This window comes from Peromyscus leucopus, chromosome 16_21, assembly GCF_004664715.2.
Source record: "Peromyscus leucopus breed LL Stock chromosome 16_21, UCI_PerLeu_2.1, whole genome shotgun sequence".
NCBI lineage: Eukaryota > Metazoa > Chordata > Mammalia > Rodentia > Cricetidae > Peromyscus > Peromyscus leucopus.
In genome coordinates, this window is record NC_051084.1 from 48982191 (window position 1) to 49000903 (window position 18713).

An 18713-nucleotide genomic window follows, 5' to 3' on the forward strand; every position below is an offset into this window, starting at 1 on the left:
CAGATTTGGACACAGTAATTAATAGCCTTTATGAAAAAATATTAAAGGAAACAAAAATGCATGGGATTATCCCCACGTGTTTGATGCTGGAATTGTCATGGGAAAAAAACGACTATGTCAACTCACTTTTTCCACCGAGTTGTCACCAGAGGCCATTTCTTTTGCTGCAGAAACACGTTCCGAATGACCCGGAGGCTCACTGCACAGCTCTTCAAGCTTCTTGTCTCCTGCCAAGGCTGCTGTGTGCACAGTAGAGAGCTCTGCCCCTGTTTCTCCCACAGTTTGGGGGTTCGGAGAATGGCGAGTTCCTTCTTTGCTTTTCAGACCACCACAGATGTACGGTTTTTCCTCCACCACCTCAGAAGCAGCCCATGGTTTTTGATTCGAGGCTTCAGCCTGTTCTCTTTCAGCGGAAGAGTCATCCGAAAGCAGCTTGTACAAAGCATTTTTAAGTTGTGGTGGAAATAATTCAGATGCAATGCCTCTTTGCTCTGGATCCCACTCCATTTGAGTTAACACTTTCATCAACTCAGATGTGCCTGGGGTTTCTTGGGTCTGTTGTTTTTGCTTCAGTATATCAAGAAGACTTGCAATGCAGAGAGGATCCCCTCCACTCTCTGCCTTCGGTTCTGATGAGTTATTCATGGGGGAAACGCCAAGACTGGGCACATTAGATACTTCATCCGGCAACTGAGGCAAGACAACTGTTTTAATGAAGCTCTGAATTGAAATTTTGGTGCCTGTGCCAGCTGAGGGGTCTCCCCCCTCTTGGAGATTGGTATGACCTTCTTCTAACATGCTTTTCAAGATGGCCTCCCCACCATTCCCAAATGCCAGAGACAACTCGGGAACATGAACCGCTCTCTCTTGGAGTCTTGGAGCTAAGGCTAGTTCTGTGTGTGGCTCTTTCTCAGTGCTTTCTTTCTCCCTGCTGCTTCCTAATGGTGAGCAGCCCCCCTCCAAAGTGTTGTTACTGGAGGCGCTGTTCACTCCATTCAGATGGAGCTCAGACCGCTCAGAACTGGTATTTTCTCCACAGTCCTCCACACTTTTAAGAGGCAGGGGTGACAGTGTGGTGTCCTTATTTTCTGGAGTGAACTGAAGGCTTCCTGTTTTTCCTTCTGAGATACTTTCTTTGGTACAAGTATCACTTTGCTGGATCTTGGCACCTGGAGGCCAGTCTTCTTGGGGAAGGACTGACGTTTCCTCTGCATTACTTACTGTCCATAAATCATCCTCCATGAGAGGAGAAACTATTGAGGCAGAGCTTGGGATGTTTTTGTTTGGTTCTGGTATATCCACTTTTATATGTTTGTCAGAGTTTTCTAAGGAAGTAAACGGATCACTCTCTGTCTCCAGTCCTTCTGTGAAGGAATCTCCTTCCACGTGGCTCTTTCCCTCAGGGGATGTGACATCTGAAGTAAAGTAGGCACGAGTCACTTCAGAAGCTGAGGTGTCAAATATTTCTGCCAGAGCCTCAGACGGAACAGGACTTTCACTGACATTTTTGAGTTCACCTCCAAGAGTCACCGTCGCTGCTTCCAGGCCCCCTCTGTGAGTGAGTTGCTCGGTGTTCGTCAGTGGATGGGGAGCCTGGCTCTCGACCATACTGAGGCTCTCTGGTGCACTTTCATTTGGAAAGGGGTCGAGACACCTTTCTTCTTCTCCTGAGCCTTCTAACGACCCTTCCCCTTTACCCGAGCCCACTTCCCGAATGGATGTCTCGTCCACCAGCTGGTCGCTTTTGCCGTCTCTACCTTTAACCAGACCTCTTCCACTTTCCTGCTGATCCTTGTCACTTACGCTGGATGACAACTGGCTTTCCCCAGAAGGTCCTCCTAGTAACTCAGTTTCAGAACAAATGATTTCCTCCAAAGATGGACTGATTTTGGGTGATACATTCTCAAGATACTCGCCTTCAGCCTTTAGAATATTTGTAGATTCCGGCCCTTGAACCAACTTGACTTTTGTGCTCATCACATCACTTTCTAATTCGGAAATCAAACTGGCATCGTTAGATAAAATACTTTCAAAGCCAAAGACTTTTTCCGAGGCCTGGTCTTTAGCATCAGTCAGCGACACATCTTGAGTTGCCACGTGACCAGCCGGGCTGACTTTGCTCTCCTCATCAGCTTCCGTCGTAAGTTCTGGACGGCTGCTTCTTTCAGTGCCTTGACTTTGCTTCCCAGTTGATTCTGGCTGCAAAGCCCTGGCACGGTGCTGCTTTTCTAAAGGACTGTCATGGTGCATTTCATCCAGGAGAAGCATGGGACTGGTACGTCGGTTTTCACCTCCATGCTCCTTTCCAGGGGTGGTGGCACACAAACGGGTATCTCCAACGTGGTACATGGGCTTCCCGTTCTCATCCTCCACTCCTTGTCCCCCTCCTCCTCCATCACTGCTGTGGTCCCCACTGGGAGTGTCTTCGTCGTCGTCATCCTCATCTGTGTCACTCACGTCACACACAGAGTGCCTGGAACTTTCTCTACTTGGTGTGGAACCTACCCGATCATCATCAGACTGGCTTTCTTGGCTAGTGCCACACTCCTCTCCTTTCCTTCTCCAACCCTCATCAGGTGTTACAGAAGCTCCTGAGCTCTCTTTCCTTCCTGTGATTTCACCGTCAGTCAATGAGTCAGAATCCTTCTGGTCAAGGGCACACGGGCTTTCCCTTTTGGATGTAGGTTCTATTAACTGTTCATTCACCTTGTCTGAGGCCACTGAATTTAACTGTTTCTGGTCAACTAAATGTAATCCAGCGTTCTCTGTACCTACAAGAAATTCCTGAGAACAGTGTGCTCTGTTCTTCACACTTAAGCTATCAATGATTCCTCCTTGGGGAAACAAAGGACTTTTCTTCTCTTCTGAAACATCATACAGAGTATCAACAGGAGGAGGGGTCCCATCATTTTCCTCCTGCAACATGTCATAGTCCTCAGGCTGCAAACCATCACGGTCATCACCTTGAAGAACTAGAGAATCGTGGTCATCATCTTCAAACAAGGGGGTATCATAAAAATAATCATCACTCTCAGTGTCTGTCCCTGAGTCACTCTGCTGATCAGCCAGCAGTGATGTCTCATAGTCACCAGCATCAATGGCTCCTTTATGTGACAATGTGCCACAAACAGAGGTGTCGGTATTGTGTGAACCATCCCCAGGGATCATGGTACAGGAGTATTTGTCCACCTCAGACCCACTTTTCTCATTTTCATCTATTTGTTGAGTATTTTCACTCTCACCTGAAACATCTGACAGGTATTCATCACTGTGATATTGTACTTGAGGATCGCTACACCCAATATCTAAAGATTTCTGTCCACAGTGCTCTCCCTGGAAGCTGATGTTAATAGCTGCGATCCCCAGAAATTGGTCTTGGAATTTTTCTCTTGTACTTTTATCAGCTGACACACTTTGGTCACTGAACGACAATGGAGAAGCTTCACATATATATCCCGTGTTCTGTGGGGTTTGTGATTCACTCAGACTGCCCTGACTGTGCCTCAACTCATCATGACTTAACAGGGCACTCAGCTGGGGGGAGTAGTCAAAGACAGACGGGTCCTTCTGCATACTCTCCTCATTCTCTCGTTCATTCCGATGACCAAGTCTACCAGTTTTTGATGTCAAAAAATTACCTGCAAAGTCTTGAGTGCTTTTAGAATGATTACATTCATCTGGATGTGCCTTTGTTTCAAGCTCACATTGGTCCTTACTGTCTTTCAGTATGTCATCAGAATCATGTCTGAGCATGCTCCCCCCTGCATATTCAGGCTGTGTTGAGTATGATGGAGGTTTGGGGACACACCCGCTAGACGGACTGCTGGCTTTATGAACAATTGCTGTTGTATTTGTTAGGTTTTCTGCCCAATACAATTCACTACTGTTGTCATTGTTTCCCGTTCTACAGAACTCTTTATTTATGGCACACTCGCTGTTTTCAAGAGCCTCTTTATGTTCCGGTTGTCTGTAAGGACATTTAGCAGAACCAGCTGCTGACGTTGAACACTCATCCTTTTCTTTCCTTGAGGCACAATTAGGAGAGGCACCAGGGATGCTTAGGACAGAGAGACTTTCTTTTACGGCTGTGTCGGCTCCAAGTTCTGCACCGCAGCTTTCCAGCAGCATGCTCACAGCCTCGTCCAAGTCTCCATCATAGAGCAAAAGCCTCTGGCCCGTGTTTGCATCCATGTAGCTGTTCACCATTAAATAAGAGAGGAATAACTTTTTAGTTTGTTCTGAGCTCTGGGTTGTCACTGACTCTTCACCATCAGAACCATCCTCTTCTTGCCTGTAGTCATGAACTGTAGATGGCTGGAATTTACAAAAAGAGAGCCATCTTTTGGCATTTTTACAAGCTTCTAAATCTCCCAAATCTGGCATTTTGTCTGGCAGGGTTATATTTTTTAAAATGGATGCTGTGTTATTATCTATAATCCCCAGCTGCTTAGCAACATCCAAATCAATGACCTGAGAACTTTCTGGGATATAGAGAGCAGCGATTTTCTGTCTCCCGTTCAGAATTTTGTAGGCTAATTCGTTTGTGATCAACTCTTGCTGTAAGGAAGAAGATGTGGGAAATATTTCACCGGAGTGGGGCCAAATGAGTCCAACATAGCCCCGCTGAGCCTCCAGAACCAGGAGCGCACTGCTGGACGTTATCAGGTCACACTGCACTGCTTCGTCCACCGTTAAGCGCTTAGCAGGGTTGGAGCGCAGGATCCCACCGGTCTGAAGCTGATAGGTGAGGATACTGCTTGCAGTGTCCCTGTCAATCATTCCCTCTGCCACGGCTTCTTCCACAGTCATTCTCTGCCCAGAGTTGCAATCGATCAGACCACCAGACAGAAGCTGTGCACCTAACAACCTAAACATGGTTTCACGGTCTATGAGCCCTTCGTGAGCGGCTCTTAGGACGCTGACGTTTCTTCCGCATTTCAGTGTTATTCGGCCCGCTTCCTGTGGTCTCACGGGTAAAAGCCAAATCCCGGTATTTTCCTGCAAAATGCTTCTTTGGACCATGTCAGTTAAAGATACCTTCTCGGAAGTGCATGGGTCAATAAGATCTTTGCATGTGTTTTGCCTTTCAAGGACTTTAGAAAACAATGCTGAAGAAATCAAATTTTGCTGGAAAGCCTTTTGTAGGGTCAGGGGTTCACCTGTGGCTGGAGCCACCAGAGCCCCTGCAGAAAGCAGTATCTCAAGAACGCGGATGGCCATGGATTCTGTTATCATGCCTTGAGCCAGACAGTCCAGCACGGGAATCGCAGTTGGCGAAGTAGTGGAAATGATCTGCTTTACTTCATTTAGCTCTTTCAGTTGGCACAGAATTTGTTCATCAATGAGGCCATGGCTTTCAGCATCTTGGAGGTCAAAACACTTTCTTGATTCTGGTGAAATCAAACCAGAAATCACCAGCTGTGCCTCAAGCAACTTGATTCCTGTCTCATAGTCAAGAAGGCCTCTTAAAACCGCCTGGAAGATGGAAAGGACCTCTCCAGTTGACTGAATGATGGTGCCCGCGATCACTTTATCCAGCTGGAAGGAAAATGCAGAAAGCTCGGGTCAGTCTGGAACCCAAGGCCGTTTCCTACCACTTAGGTGGTTTTGTTTTATAATAATAAACTTGATCATAAAAAAGTCCTCTACTTACCAGGGCAGCTTGTGAATGTTAGGCAGCTCAAATGCACAAGTGACCTATGTCAGTGATCTAGTCAACAGCACAGGATGTGATAAAGCTTTGAAAACGACATGCATCTGTGAATTGAAAACTCAATATCTGTGTATACTAACGAGGTTAGTGAGGACATGGAGTAGGTGTCGACAGAGAGAAAACAGAACACATATCTAGAAGGCAAATCATGCTTTCTGCATCCGAGTGAGATTAGAGTCTAGTGACATGAAAGAGCATCAAACTCCATGCTACCGATGTTTACAGCATACAGATTTTCCCGAGGATAGTAAAAAAAAAAACTAAGGAGCCAGAAACCTTGTTACATACCCCCAAAACATGACAAATTATGTCAAAGTATTCCTAGGAGTCATGGAATTAAAAATAACAAACACTTTTAAAATATCGGGCATTGTGTTGGGCACATTACTATGAGCCAGAAAATTTTTAAATGATTTCTGCTATTTTTTTTTTTTTTAAAGATGTGAGTATTCTCACTTTAAGATGTAGCCTCCCATCACTCAAATAATTTTCGTGGGTATCTCTGACAATCAAAAAACTCCATAGCATATCAACTGTAGATGTAGAGATGGCCCATGCACGGGCTCTTTTCTAACCATATTTTATAATAAAATACCTAACATAATAGTAAAAGAATGGCTTTGAAAAAGAAGAGTTAGAAAATGAACGAGTCCTCTTACACCATGCAAGGCAGAGATTAAGAAGGCAGAGAATGATGATCAGCATATGTGAGATTGTACTTTATAAACACAGAGGCCTCCAAACTCTCCACCTCTCTCCATGTATTTCCCACCTATAAACCTTGAGGTACATTACCATACATTTTCAGCCATGCACAGACCAGACTCTTGAATGGACCTCACATCAGTGAGCAACGTTACCTTCTCCTCTGCCTTCGTATCTCCGGAGGGTTGCGGTTCCTGCTGTTTCAGGGATTCACTGAATAATAAATTATAACCTTCTTGAAGAGCTTTCACTTGTTTCTCCAATTCCTTTCTTTCTTCATCTGTCAGTCTACAACAGGCATAAAGTATCCAGGGATAGTGTTAGCCTTCACGTGTAAAAGTTTGTAACCTGTCTCCATGTCTCTGCTTCACAGTCTTCAAATAGAGTGTGACTATTTCTCAGGTCTTGAAATGATTATGTATTGAAGTCAGGGGCCTATATAAAATACCCAAGATTCTTTCCTTTGACTAAGAAAGAGACTAAAGAGTTAAACTAGTAAGTCAGTGCCCTCCCAGATAAAAACAAACAACAACAAGACCAGAATAACCACTCCAAGTTGATCAGAGAAAGATTCTTCAAGGAATAACACAAAATCATTTCAGGGTAACCATGAAGAGGACACGCCAATAGGATTTAAGATGGGGGATGATGCCTTCTTTGTTCAAATCACTGGTTGAGATATATAACTTGTGAAAAACAGGACTAGAAAACACAGACACATCCATTATGTATGCATGTGTGTGCGCGCACATACACAGAACACATTTAAGAAGTTCCCCCAAAGAATTAAAACCTGACTTCGAGCCTGCCCTGCCACTCACTGGCTCCTCATCTTCAACCTGTCTGAGCCAGTTTACTTGTCAGTAACAGATGAGGATGAGCACACTGTAGAACAGTGAAGACTGGGGGTGGCGGGTCGCTAAGTTCATGATCTATTGAGTAAAGTGTGGTTTGTTAGTGTTCCACTGTTAGGATGTCAGGTAAGACACGCTGCCTTTTGTCTGCTGGATGGATTTCAGGACGTGACCCTACACCCAACGAAAAGGCCAGTGAAAGCCAACATACTTGTCTCCATGTTTAGCCAAAAAAAGCTGTGTGGCTTGAAGAGCTTCAGAGAACTGATCCTTTTTGGTTGATATTTCTTTACTGGAAATCTGTAAGGTAAGAAGGCACATTCAAACTCTCCCCCAACAAAATGAGTATTAACTAATAATTAAAAATGTATGATTTTAATCAAGACAAAAGTGACACTTGTATTTTCCGGTGACACACATAGCCTATCAGCTGTGAGCAGTGTACAGGCCTAAGAGGTCAGCTCTCCCCAGCAGACACAAGTGCAGAGTCCTCTAGGTGTCATGGTGCTATCATCTCAATGCAACACCACATAGTTCCTGCATCTGTCCTGGCTCACTAACACCCTTGTATGTCACCGTTCTCAAAAGGACACTGTGACTGTGGGACACTACTTCCAAAGAGGATCTTCCTTTCATAAGCTCCTTTTATTATCGTGAAAGTAGGCCTGTAGATCAAGAGATAACTGCCCCAGGCTAGCACACTCCATCCCAAGTCATCTGGGGCAACCAGAGTGGAAAACCCATTGATGGAGGAAAAAGGGAGTTCCCCCAAGACTTTTCCTTAACCCCTTCCATTTGATCAAAGCTTCCATTCTTGTAAATGAACAGGAATGGGAAATACTGGGCCAATGAAAAGATGCCAAGTATACTCCTTAGTCCATTGACATCTATTCTGCATGGCTGTAGGTAATCATGAAGGTAAATGGAATCTTTGAGCACTCACTCATTATGTCTATCAAACCACTTTCTCCTTTAAAAGAGAAAGAGCAAGTGTTCTGGTAGAATTCCAGGTTAAGGCCACAATCTTATTTAAAAGTGTCTGTGTATACTACATCTAAATCTTACTAACGTTTTAGAGAATGTGTAACTATAATGTGAAGACACCAGGTGTTCTTCCATTTGAATGACACACACCATGCAAGACCATGAGCTAACCGACTCCATTTTTAAAGAATAATATTTTAAGTATAAACTTCTCAAGAGAAACCCCAAATCAGATCTATTTGGCCTTATATCAAAAGCAAGATTAGACAAGAGTTGATGCCTTTCCTGACCACTCCCCCCACGCCCCCCCACCCCCCCATCCCCGGTGTCAGGGTCAATCAAGTACTAAGGCGAAGCTAGAAGAGACACTCAACACTGAGACTGAGTGACAGCTCTAAAAACTACAATGTCAGGCAAGGGTAGGAGCTGGCCTCCTGTGGCAAAAGTATTCCTTATGCAAAAGCTTCTCTTGGTGTCAATGTCCAGGCATGATGGCACATGCCTTTAATCCCAGCACTCAGGAGGCAGAGTCAGGTGAATCTGTGAGTTCGAGGTCAATCTGGTCTACATAGCGAGATCCAGGACACCAAAACTACACAGAGAAACCCTGTCTCAAAAAAAAAAAAAAAAAAAGAAAAAAAAAAAGAAAAGAAAAAGAAACTAAGGAGTTCAAGGCCAGCTGTGCTGCACAGCAAGGGTGAGACTAGCCTCGACTTTGTCTCCCCAAAACAAGACCAACCCAACAAGATAGAATCTAGAAGGAATTCCCACCACCAATAACAGCACTAATAGAATTTATAGCTTAATGTCAATGTCCTGAGCTTCAAGTGGTACACTGTGGGGCAAAAATACCTCCCTTATGCAGTCTCCCAACTAACACTAAGCAACTATTTGCTTGTGAAACAGAAAAGATTCATAATGAAAGAACTACTAAACACTCAACAACGTTCACATCCTAGATGGTATTCTCCATGTCTTTCTGATATGGGTGGCATGGAGGTCTGGTAACTTCATTGATCACCAATCCTAGTCATTCTAATGGGGGAGTGGATGTATAGAAGATGTGATGGGGGAGGGGATCTACGTAAGTCCTATAACCTATTGGCTTGCTGAGAGTGGGGCCAATGCAAATGGTTCTGGCTGTGGAACAGGATACCCTTTTCCAGCACATTCTAACTATGACTCTTTGGGCAAACTGACTAACGACCCAACCTCTTGGATCTTCATTGTAAAAGCCTGTAACCCAGGGGGGAATTAAAGTACTGATTTGTGCTTTGTAGACTGTATGATTCAGTAAATTCCACCCATCAGCATTAGGACCTCTGTGAATACCTGTTGCTTAGAGAAGAGAGGCTTCCCAGCTTTCTCCCCATCTCTCATTGTCTTGCTGATATTTGATACCCATTTCTGCAGTTCTTTAGCTTTGTCAACATGCTGTTTCTTCTCTTCTTCCAAAGACTTCTGACGGGTACAAGTGGTTAAAAAAGAGAAGGTACATTCTAGTAAATGACTGATGACCGAGCTTCTCAACTAACCTATCCTTTCTGCTGAACATCAGAATGCAAAAAAAGTTTTCCCATCATGCACATGGGTTACGGAGATCTTTTATTCATTCACTTAACTATGTCCACCATGTCACAGCACAGATGTCTAGGGTAGCTAGGGAAGCTTTGACAATCTTTATTCACTGCTCTGACCACCCAGCTGCTTCATGAGTAGGACAAATAAGCAAATTCAACTTTATTCATGAGACTGAGAGATTGGGGAATTGCTGCCTTTACATTAGCATTACAATCATGAACGCCTCCACAGAAAGCTCTCAGACAATAGGAAGCAAAAGGAGAGAGAAGGAGGACACAGACACACAGATGATCCCCCTCCTCCAATACACAATGGGCTTGTTAGATTTTAATTCCAAAGTCTCAACTAAAACAAGAGATTACAACAGACACTTTAATATGTAAAGAACATCACAGCCTACAGGAAGCAAATCTCCAGCCTCATGGATCTGGAGCACATCTGCCTGTTCTCTTCAATCCCGCGGTGCTCTGTGAGGTACTCTTTCAAGATGCACATTGTTCCACGTCATTAACATGCTGAATCTATTCAGTGAAAGAACTCTGAAGAAGGACTGAAGAAATTGAGTCTGTGAATGTGTGGATGGTCACCATGCTTATACCATTTTCTAGATAAAACCCATTTATTTAAGTGAGATAAGATTTCTTTTTTAAATGTAACTATTTTAGGGGGCAGCCAATCTTGTGTTATTTTCAATTCAAGAATGGCCGTGTTTTCTGAGCAGGGAGCTATTTCTAGCCTACAAGAAATTCTCAGTGCTTCGAGTTTGGGACACAGTTCCTAGACTGCACATTTAGCAGACACCATCTGCTCTGAACAGATGGCCGGGAAGCAGTCGGCATTGCCTCTGCATGGAGTTACTTAAACGCCCTACTGGGAAGAATAGTAGAGGCTGGAAATCCCTGTCATCAAGGGTTCAGAAACTTCTAACAGCTTAAGTCCTGTGTGGAAATCAAAATCAGCTTTCTCTAAGGCTTCTTTATACGTCAACTTTCTTTTAGTCTGAGGACATATTATATTCCTGATGTATGATTTTTGATCCTTGAGTCTGGTAGCGATGAGGACATCGATGATCCCTACCTGAAGGGCCTCTTCTATAGACAGCCTCGAGCGAACCTGCGGCTCTATCAGGCCGCCTGTCAAGTACTGGAATTCCAGGCATCGGATTCCCATCTCTTTACTTATGATATTTGCATTCACAGCTTCCACCACGGACATCGTTTTGTTAGTGACAGGATGGCCGATGCCCGTGATTACTAATTCACACTGGCGCAGCTGCTGGGCAAAGCCCTCATCAACTAGGCCTCTATGCAAAGCCTCCGCTACCCTGTATTTCTTGCCAGTCAGAGGATCAATTATCCCCCCTGTACTGACTTGGGCTTCCAGGCATCTGAGGGCAGTAATCCTATCAACCAAATTTCTCCGGGAGGCTTTCAGTAAGGAGATCCGTTCCCCACTAGCAGTCAGCCAGTAGCCTGCAATGGGACTATGCAAATCCTTCTTAGGAACTAGCTTGCTCAGCAGAGAGTCGGCCAGTTCTGTTAGCGTGGTAAGGCCTTCCTGATACTTTTGGACCAAGGCTTTGTCTAGTGTTCCCTGCTCTACAGCCTCACTAATATTGAACTGCAAACCAGTTTTGATATCAGTCAGCATGTGAGAAGGATGTCCATAGGAGTCAAAAAATGTGGCTTCCTTCCATTGGTACTGCTGCCCTGAAAGTTCAAGGTAAATACTTTTGTCGATCAGGTTTCTCTGGAAAGCCTCATATGCGGTCAGCTCTGCTCCTGCTTTCGTATCCACCACAGAAATTTTATGAGTTTTCTCTATGTTGAGGTTGGATATGTCCCTTTCCCCAAAGGGCAGGAGAAAGCACTGGCAATCTACATCAAACACACACATCTGCAGCAATTCCGCATAATAGAGAGCCTGCTTGTTGTTGGGGTTAGGAAAAACTCTGGTGTTGCTGGACGGCTCGTGCAGAAACTGTAAGATGGCATTGTTCAGCAAGCCCTGCTGCACAGCAGTTTCTGGAGGGACTCGGATGCCTCTCACAGGGTCAATGACGCCCCCACTGGCAATCTGCGCTTCCAAGATATGTTTCCCTTTCTTCCTATCAAGCATTCTATTTTCCATCGCCTGGAACACTGACAGCGTCTTAGAGGAATGTGGATATCCCAAAACAGCCTTCTCTGCCTCCAGGAGCCTATTCCTGAATTCAGGATCAACAATGCCTTGACGAACTGCATCTTCAACACAGTAAGTCTGACCAGAAATGGGGTCGATTATAAAACCTGTTGCAGCCTGAGCTTCTAAAAAGGCTAGAGCCATCATTTTGTCTATTATGATTTTCTGGGCTGCGGAAGCAAATGATATTTTTTCTTTGGAAGACTCTAGATAAAGTCCTGCAATGGAGGTGGCTTTGGTCAAAAACTTGCTGAGACTTTTCTGAACTTCGTCAACAGTCTTCAGACCGAGTCGCAGCTGTTCGACTGTTCTCAGGTCCAGAAGCTTCGCTTCAGCCAGCTGCCTACCAGACACAGTGTGCCTGAGCCCTTGGAACTGGAACTCATCCTCCCTAACTGAACATGCTTGGTTAAGGTCAAAGCTCTGGGAAGTCTCTGGCTCTACGCTTTTCTTAAGGAAATCTCCCTTGAGTCCACCAGATGTTCTGGACCCTTCCAGCATCCATCCACCAGCACTGGAACTCAGCTTCTTCTCCTGTGTTAAGGTTGTGACTTCTGTATGCATACCACATTGTTTGTTCTTAGCTATCTGCAATAGGAATGTTTAAGATGTTTAAAGTTGCCTAAAGAACATGATGACATTTTATCAAATATTCTCGGCCCAAACATAATCCCTTGAATTATAAGTGAGTGAAGAATGGCAAACCAAGGGTAGAGGAGAATATTTTGAGAGACTCAAGTTTTAGCAATTAAATACAGTAAAGTAGTGAATAAAATGAAACCTGGCCACAGAATACGCTAGAAGTTGAAAATAATATTTGGTTCTTCTAGTTCCCTCCCCCCCAAAGTGCTAAGACTCTGACCCAGGGCCTTGCACATGCTAGGGAATTCTTCTACCACTGAACTGCATGCAACACAGCCATTCTTTAGATTTTTTAAAAAATATAATCACCATTAAAATATATACTCCTATAGATATATCAGCTTACTCACCACATTTATGGACAATCTCAAGCATTCATAAATCAGTGGTCATTTATAGTAAAATACAGCCAAACTGATGGAAAATTAGAGTATTATTTTCCTCTCAGGACGGCTATACTATATAGCTTGGCATTCAAAACTGTTAAAAATGTAGCCTTGGAGAAAAAAAAAGAAATAAAAGAAGCCTGGCCTGATGTAGCTAAGAAGGTCGCAGAACAAGGTATACCTCCAAGGGTGTCAACAGCTTCACCAGTTCCATTTCGAGCTTGTCATCCTGATACCTGACAGGCGGTCTGGAAGTCCTTGTCAAGGCTTGGTCTCTCATCTTCTCCAGCTCAGTCAGTCTCGGAATCGGGTTTTTCTCATCAAACGTTATCTGCAATTCAGTGCTTGTCTGCGAAAAGTACTCCGAGTAGCATGGTTGGCTGCTCTCCGTGTCCAGGAGCGTCCCTGGCTGTCGGAACTTGACTTCCTTTGGGATTTGTTCAGCAACCCTATGCTGCCATTTTTCTTCTGCCTGAGGTTGTGGTTCCGGAGTCCATCTCGACAGGGGACACCTGGCCTTGAGGTTCAGGTGTCCAGAGTTCCCAGAGCAAGTCTCTGTGGGGCGGTGGCACTCTCTCCCTGCCGTATCAAAACCTGATGTGGAGGTATGATCTCTGGCTGTACTCTTTTCTTGAATTTCACACTGGAGCAAAGCTAACTGGTGCTCATGCTCCTTTATCTGCTGATCCATCCTCTGCTTGAGGCTTTCGACCTCCCGTCTCTGGGCGACCAGCTCCTCCTCGAGCTTCCGGCATTTCTGATAATGATTGGCTTCCACGTGCTGCCCCTGTTGCATCTTCTCGCGGTAGCACTGCAGCTGCCGCTCGAGCTCTCTGATGTTTGTCTCCCACTGCTTCGCGTTCTCCTGGGCGCGGCAGTTTTCCCTCTGAAGGGACACGAAGTCATGCTTAATGCCGGAGATGTCATTTTCAGTGATGACCTTGGACTCCATCAACTTTTCCATCTTCTTCCGAAACTCGTCCGCTGAGCGCTTGAACTTGTCCGACTCCTCCTGGAGCAGGACCATCTTCCTGTGGGTCATCTGCTCCTCGATGGTCTTCAAGTGCAGCTCATCCTGCACCCTCTTCAGCCTGTCGTTCAGCTCTTGCACCTGAGCTCGCTGCAGCTGGGCTTTCTGCTCCTCCCGACGCTTCTCCTCCTTGGAAGCACTCAGCTCAGCACTCAGGTTCCTCACCTCCTTCTCCGTATTCTGGATGATGATGTTCTGTTGGTCACATTTCTGCTTAAATTCGCTCACCAAATTCTGGCTCTGGGCTAGGTCATCCTCTAGGCTTTTAATCTTCCTGTGGAAGTCCTGCTCTGTCTTGGTCTGTTTGTGCAAGTGTTCGTTGGTGTTCCGTAACTGATCTTTAAAACCGTCGGCCTGAACCTGCAGCACTTCGCATCTTTGCTGGATCGCTTGTTTCTCTCGGACGATGTTCTTGGACTCGGCCTGAATTCTCTGCATCATTAGTTTGGTTTCATTATTCTGCCTCGTGAGCTCGTCCACCCTCTGTTTGAGCATTTCTGCACACTCGTTGCTTTTCTCCAGTTCTTCATTGAGCTTTCGGATTTTATCGTTATTTTCTTTCTCCGCTTTAATATTCTGAAGCAACTGTGCATGGCTCTTCTCAAACTCTTCTTTCAGATGATCCGATTTTCTCTGGCACAGCTGTCTCCTTTCCTCCGAGAGTTCCTTCTCATTCTGTGAAGAATGAACTTGGGAATTTAAGTGCTGAATGTTCCTCTCAGCTAGAGCGTGTGCCCTGGTGATCCTGTCGACTTCTCTCTGGAGTTTTCCTTTCTCATGATGGAGAGATTCCAGTTCTAACTGGTAGTTGTGCTTTATCTTCTTGAGATCGTTAGCTTCCTGCCTGACCTCTTCAGCCTTGTCTGTCGTTTGGTTCAGCTGCCTGCCAAGTTCTCTGAGCTGTTGGGAGTAGCGTTCCTGGACCTGATCCTTCCTTTCCAGCTCCCCCTTGAGGCACTTGAGTGTGTTATTCGTCTCATCCAGCTTGTCTTTGAGCAGCCGCGCCTTTTCCTCAGAGGAAGCCTTTTCAAGCTGGACCGCACTGAGTTCGTACTTGAGCTCCCGCATCTCTTTCTCGGCCTTCCTGTTGGCCACAGTCAGCTCGTCCACCTGCTGCTTAAGTTCCTCCTCCTTCTGTCTGTCCTGCTCCTTCGGGGGGCCCGCCACAGTCCTACAGGCTGGCAGCCCATTTTCTCTACACGAATACTGAATTTCGGTTATTTTTCTCCTTGCTTCCAATTCGATCTTTTGCTTCTCCTTCAGCTGCTTCTCGGCCACCTGTTTCTGGAACGCCAGGTCCCTCTCCATCTGCTGCACCAGCTTCAAGAGTTCCTCCTCGTGGTCTCGCTTTCGCCGGAGTTCCTCCACTAACGCCTGTTTCTGCTGTTCCAGATCGCTGAGGCTCGAGTCCTTCCTCCTCAGATGATCTTCGAGGGTTCTCCTCGTGAAGGTGTGTTCCTCCAGCTGACTCCGGAAGTTGCGGAGGTTCTCCTCCACCGCGGCTCGCCGGGCCTCGGCCTCGGAGGTGAGCAGCCTTACCCGCTCCAGCTCCCGCTCGGCGGCTTCCTTCTCCCTCACAATGGTCTCCAGCTCCCGGCGGTACTGCTTGGCCTCGCCCTCCGCCCTGAGCTTCTGCAGAGCGATGTCCTCCACGTTCCTCTGTTGCTTCCTCAGTTCATTTTCCGCAGCCTCCTTAACTTTTGGAAGCTCTTCCTCCACCCGAGATTTTTGCTTCTTTAGCTCAGCTACCATTGTTTCCAACTCACTGATCTTGCCTGTAAGTTTGCTATTTTCAACCATGGTTGCTTTCTGACGCTGCAGCAGATCTGAATACGCCCCGTGCTCAGAATTCTCCTTAGACCTTTTCATCTACAAGAAACATTTAAAGTATCAAAGCCGTTCTACTGAAACAGATTCTGGATCCTCTGAAGCAGTGCTCATGTACTCACGAGACCAAGGGAACTCACGTGCAGAACAAGTAGTAGCCACCAGCCCCAGCACCAGTTTCTTCAGAGCGGAAACCGTAGAAAGCCGGCAGGGAGAAGACAGGTCACCTAAAGGGTGTGCGTCCCAAAGAATCCCTTTTGCCCCTCAGGAGTAATTTCATATAGAAATTAGCCGGGCGTGGTGGCGCACGCCTTTAATCCCAGCACTCGGGAGGCAGAGCCAGGTGGATCTCTGTGAGTTCGAGGCCAGCCTGGGCTACCAAGTGAGCTCCAGGAAAGGCGCAAAGCTACACAGAGAAACCCTGTCTCGAAAAACCAAAAAAAAAAAAAAAAAAAAAAAAAAAAAAAAAAAAAAAAAAAAAAAAAGAAATTAGCTGGCTTGCTGTTGTGAGGCAAGAAGAGACTACCGAACATGAAGCGGGGCCCTGAACTTTTATAGATGTAAAAATTAAGCTTTGGTCATGATATCCACTCTGCTCTCACAATTCAGTCACGTCAGCTTAGAACAAAACCACCACGTAGGAACAAAGAACACAGATTTAGTTTGCAATATCAAGCCCAGTGGAAATTAAACATGGTACTCACAGTGCCATGTTTAGGATTAAAGAAACAGAATTCCAGAACAGAGAGCCGGATTCAGAAGTAACAGTTTTAACAGGGGAAAGGAGAATTACATGCATCTTGACATTTCCAAGTCACTGTTTCCGATGGCGAGTGTGACAATGACAATGATGGGGATTGCTAATGTAAAGGCAGCTCCCGTCCCTTCCCTGGCCTTAGAGGAGGTGATACTGACGCACTCCCAGACTTCACTGCTGCTGGCACTGGCATGCCTCAGCTGAAATCCATTTTGTCGAGTACCTTCAGATACCCCAATACAAATGTTTTGAAGGTATATCCACCTTATCAAATAAAAATAAGAAAACCTTTCAGCAGGGGGGAGGCCTGAGAAACTTAATATTAAACTGAAACTCTACATGCTTGGACTGGCTTCCAGACAAGCCTAGTTCTCTTAGTTAACACTGCGGTGGTAGCTTTGTATCCACTCAGAGTAACTGCAGTAAGAATTCAGTAGGAATACAGAAATCATTCTGTAGAAATCATCTGTTTTCGCGGGGATATATGGGAGTTTCAAGAATGTAATTCACAACAAAGCTTTTCCTTCCTCTACTTTCCTGATCTTTGATCATTTGGGGCTTAACAAGCTCAGCTTCCTCCATTAACGCACCCATGGTTGTTAGCACAACTCCCTGGGTAAGAAAGCCTCATCACAACTGGTATGCTTCTTTGAATTACGTGTCCAAGTCAACTCTCTGTCGCACTGCAACGTTCTGTCTGTCTCAAGTCCTCTCAGGGCACAGCCCTGCACCCCTGAGACCTCAGTACTCAGACAGGAGGACATGGAGTTCCAGGCCATTCTGGGCTACCCAGAGAGCCACTGTCTCAAAAACAAAAATGCGAATTTTAATTTTTAATAATTCTTTCTAAGAACCAGTTTCTTACCAAATCTTACTTTGAAACATAGCTTAGCTTTGGCCAAGGTATTTGAGCCTTTTCCTCTTGGTCAGATTCTGCTTACCTCAGCAAAAAATAAAATTAAAGGTAAAATTTAATGATGAGTCTTCAATATCTTAGTCATTGTGGTGGTTTATTAATAATTCTATGTTATCTGGTTGGCTAGGATTTTTTTCACACATGCTTAAAATTACTTGAAATAGTTTAGGTCAATTACTGATTTTTCATCTTGTAGACAACAAACTTACTCATAAAAAACCATTCCTTCAAAGGGTCTCTTTATGCAGTGAGATCAATTTCTAGAGCTGGGTCTTTGCATTGGCTACAGAATTCCTTCTTGTATCAAATATAGAGCTAAGCCAATGTCCTAAATTCCTTTGACATATTTGGTTACTTCTGAAATTTACACAGATCTTTGCTTATATGCTGACTATGAAAAATTCTGCTCTCAGGGCAGTTTATTCTGTGGCTCTTCAAGAAGTTTTCAGAAGTACTATTCTCTGGGGTCTAAAACTCCATATCTTTTAAAGGACAGTTCATTAATATTAATAAACAGAAGGGTATTAAATTTTATTATAAATTATAGTCTTTGTGTGTCTTCAAAACTATATTGTTTGTATTTTCAACTCTCTATAACTCTTCAGTGCTTCAGTAACAATTAGTACTGAAGTCTTTGAAAATCTTTGTTTCTGTCATCTTCCATCTTATTGCAGGAATTGAGCTGAGTGGCCCACATATGTACAATTCGATATATACCATGAGAATAGAAAAGGACTTAAATGATTTTATGTTTAACGACTGCATGTAAGATTTAAAAGACATGTACACTATTTAAAATGGAATAACATCTTTCAAAATGTAGTGAAAATAAGAAAGTTCTTTCACACATAAGTGCATTATATTTACTAAAGGAGCTACAAGCACTCTGGGCTCCTTGGAAGCATAAGGGAGGTGGTTATAAATCTTTAAGTATATACATTAGTGGGTTAGTGCAGAAAAAAGTTGACTCCCAACAGACTAAAATAGTTTATAGGAGAGTCCCAATTTCAGAAGCTAAGAAAGTAAGCACCATCTCCCAGGCACTGGTGACCTTTTGTTCTTTCAATACATAAGTAACACTCGATCAGGTAGCGACACCTGCAGAATTTCAACAGTCCAATTACGATGGCCAGGCCC

General features: G+C 44.7%; 1 protein-coding gene across 25 annotated transcripts in view; it reads right to left on the minus strand.

Moving 5' to 3' along the window:
* Positions 1-18713, minus strand: part of Dst (dystonin) — a 436213-nt gene that overhangs the window by 123045 nt on the left and 294455 nt on the right. For 17 of the 25 annotated variants that reach the window (XM_037199850.1, XM_037199849.1, XM_028865355.2 and 14 more), the window contains 4 exons: positions 9589-9717; positions 7484-7572; positions 6574-6706; positions 127-5538 (listed from right to left, as the gene is read on the minus strand). In XM_037199850.1, the coding sequence (XP_037055745.1) occupies positions 127-5538; positions 6574-6706; positions 7484-7572; positions 9589-9717 (5763 nt within the window). Of the gene's footprint in view, positions 1-126; positions 5539-6573; positions 6707-7483; positions 7573-9588; positions 9718-9842; positions 12607-13227; positions 15946-18713 lie in introns of those variants that run through there. The other 8 variants (XM_028865367.2, XM_028865369.2, XM_028865370.2 and 5 more) reach the window with 2 other exon arrangements.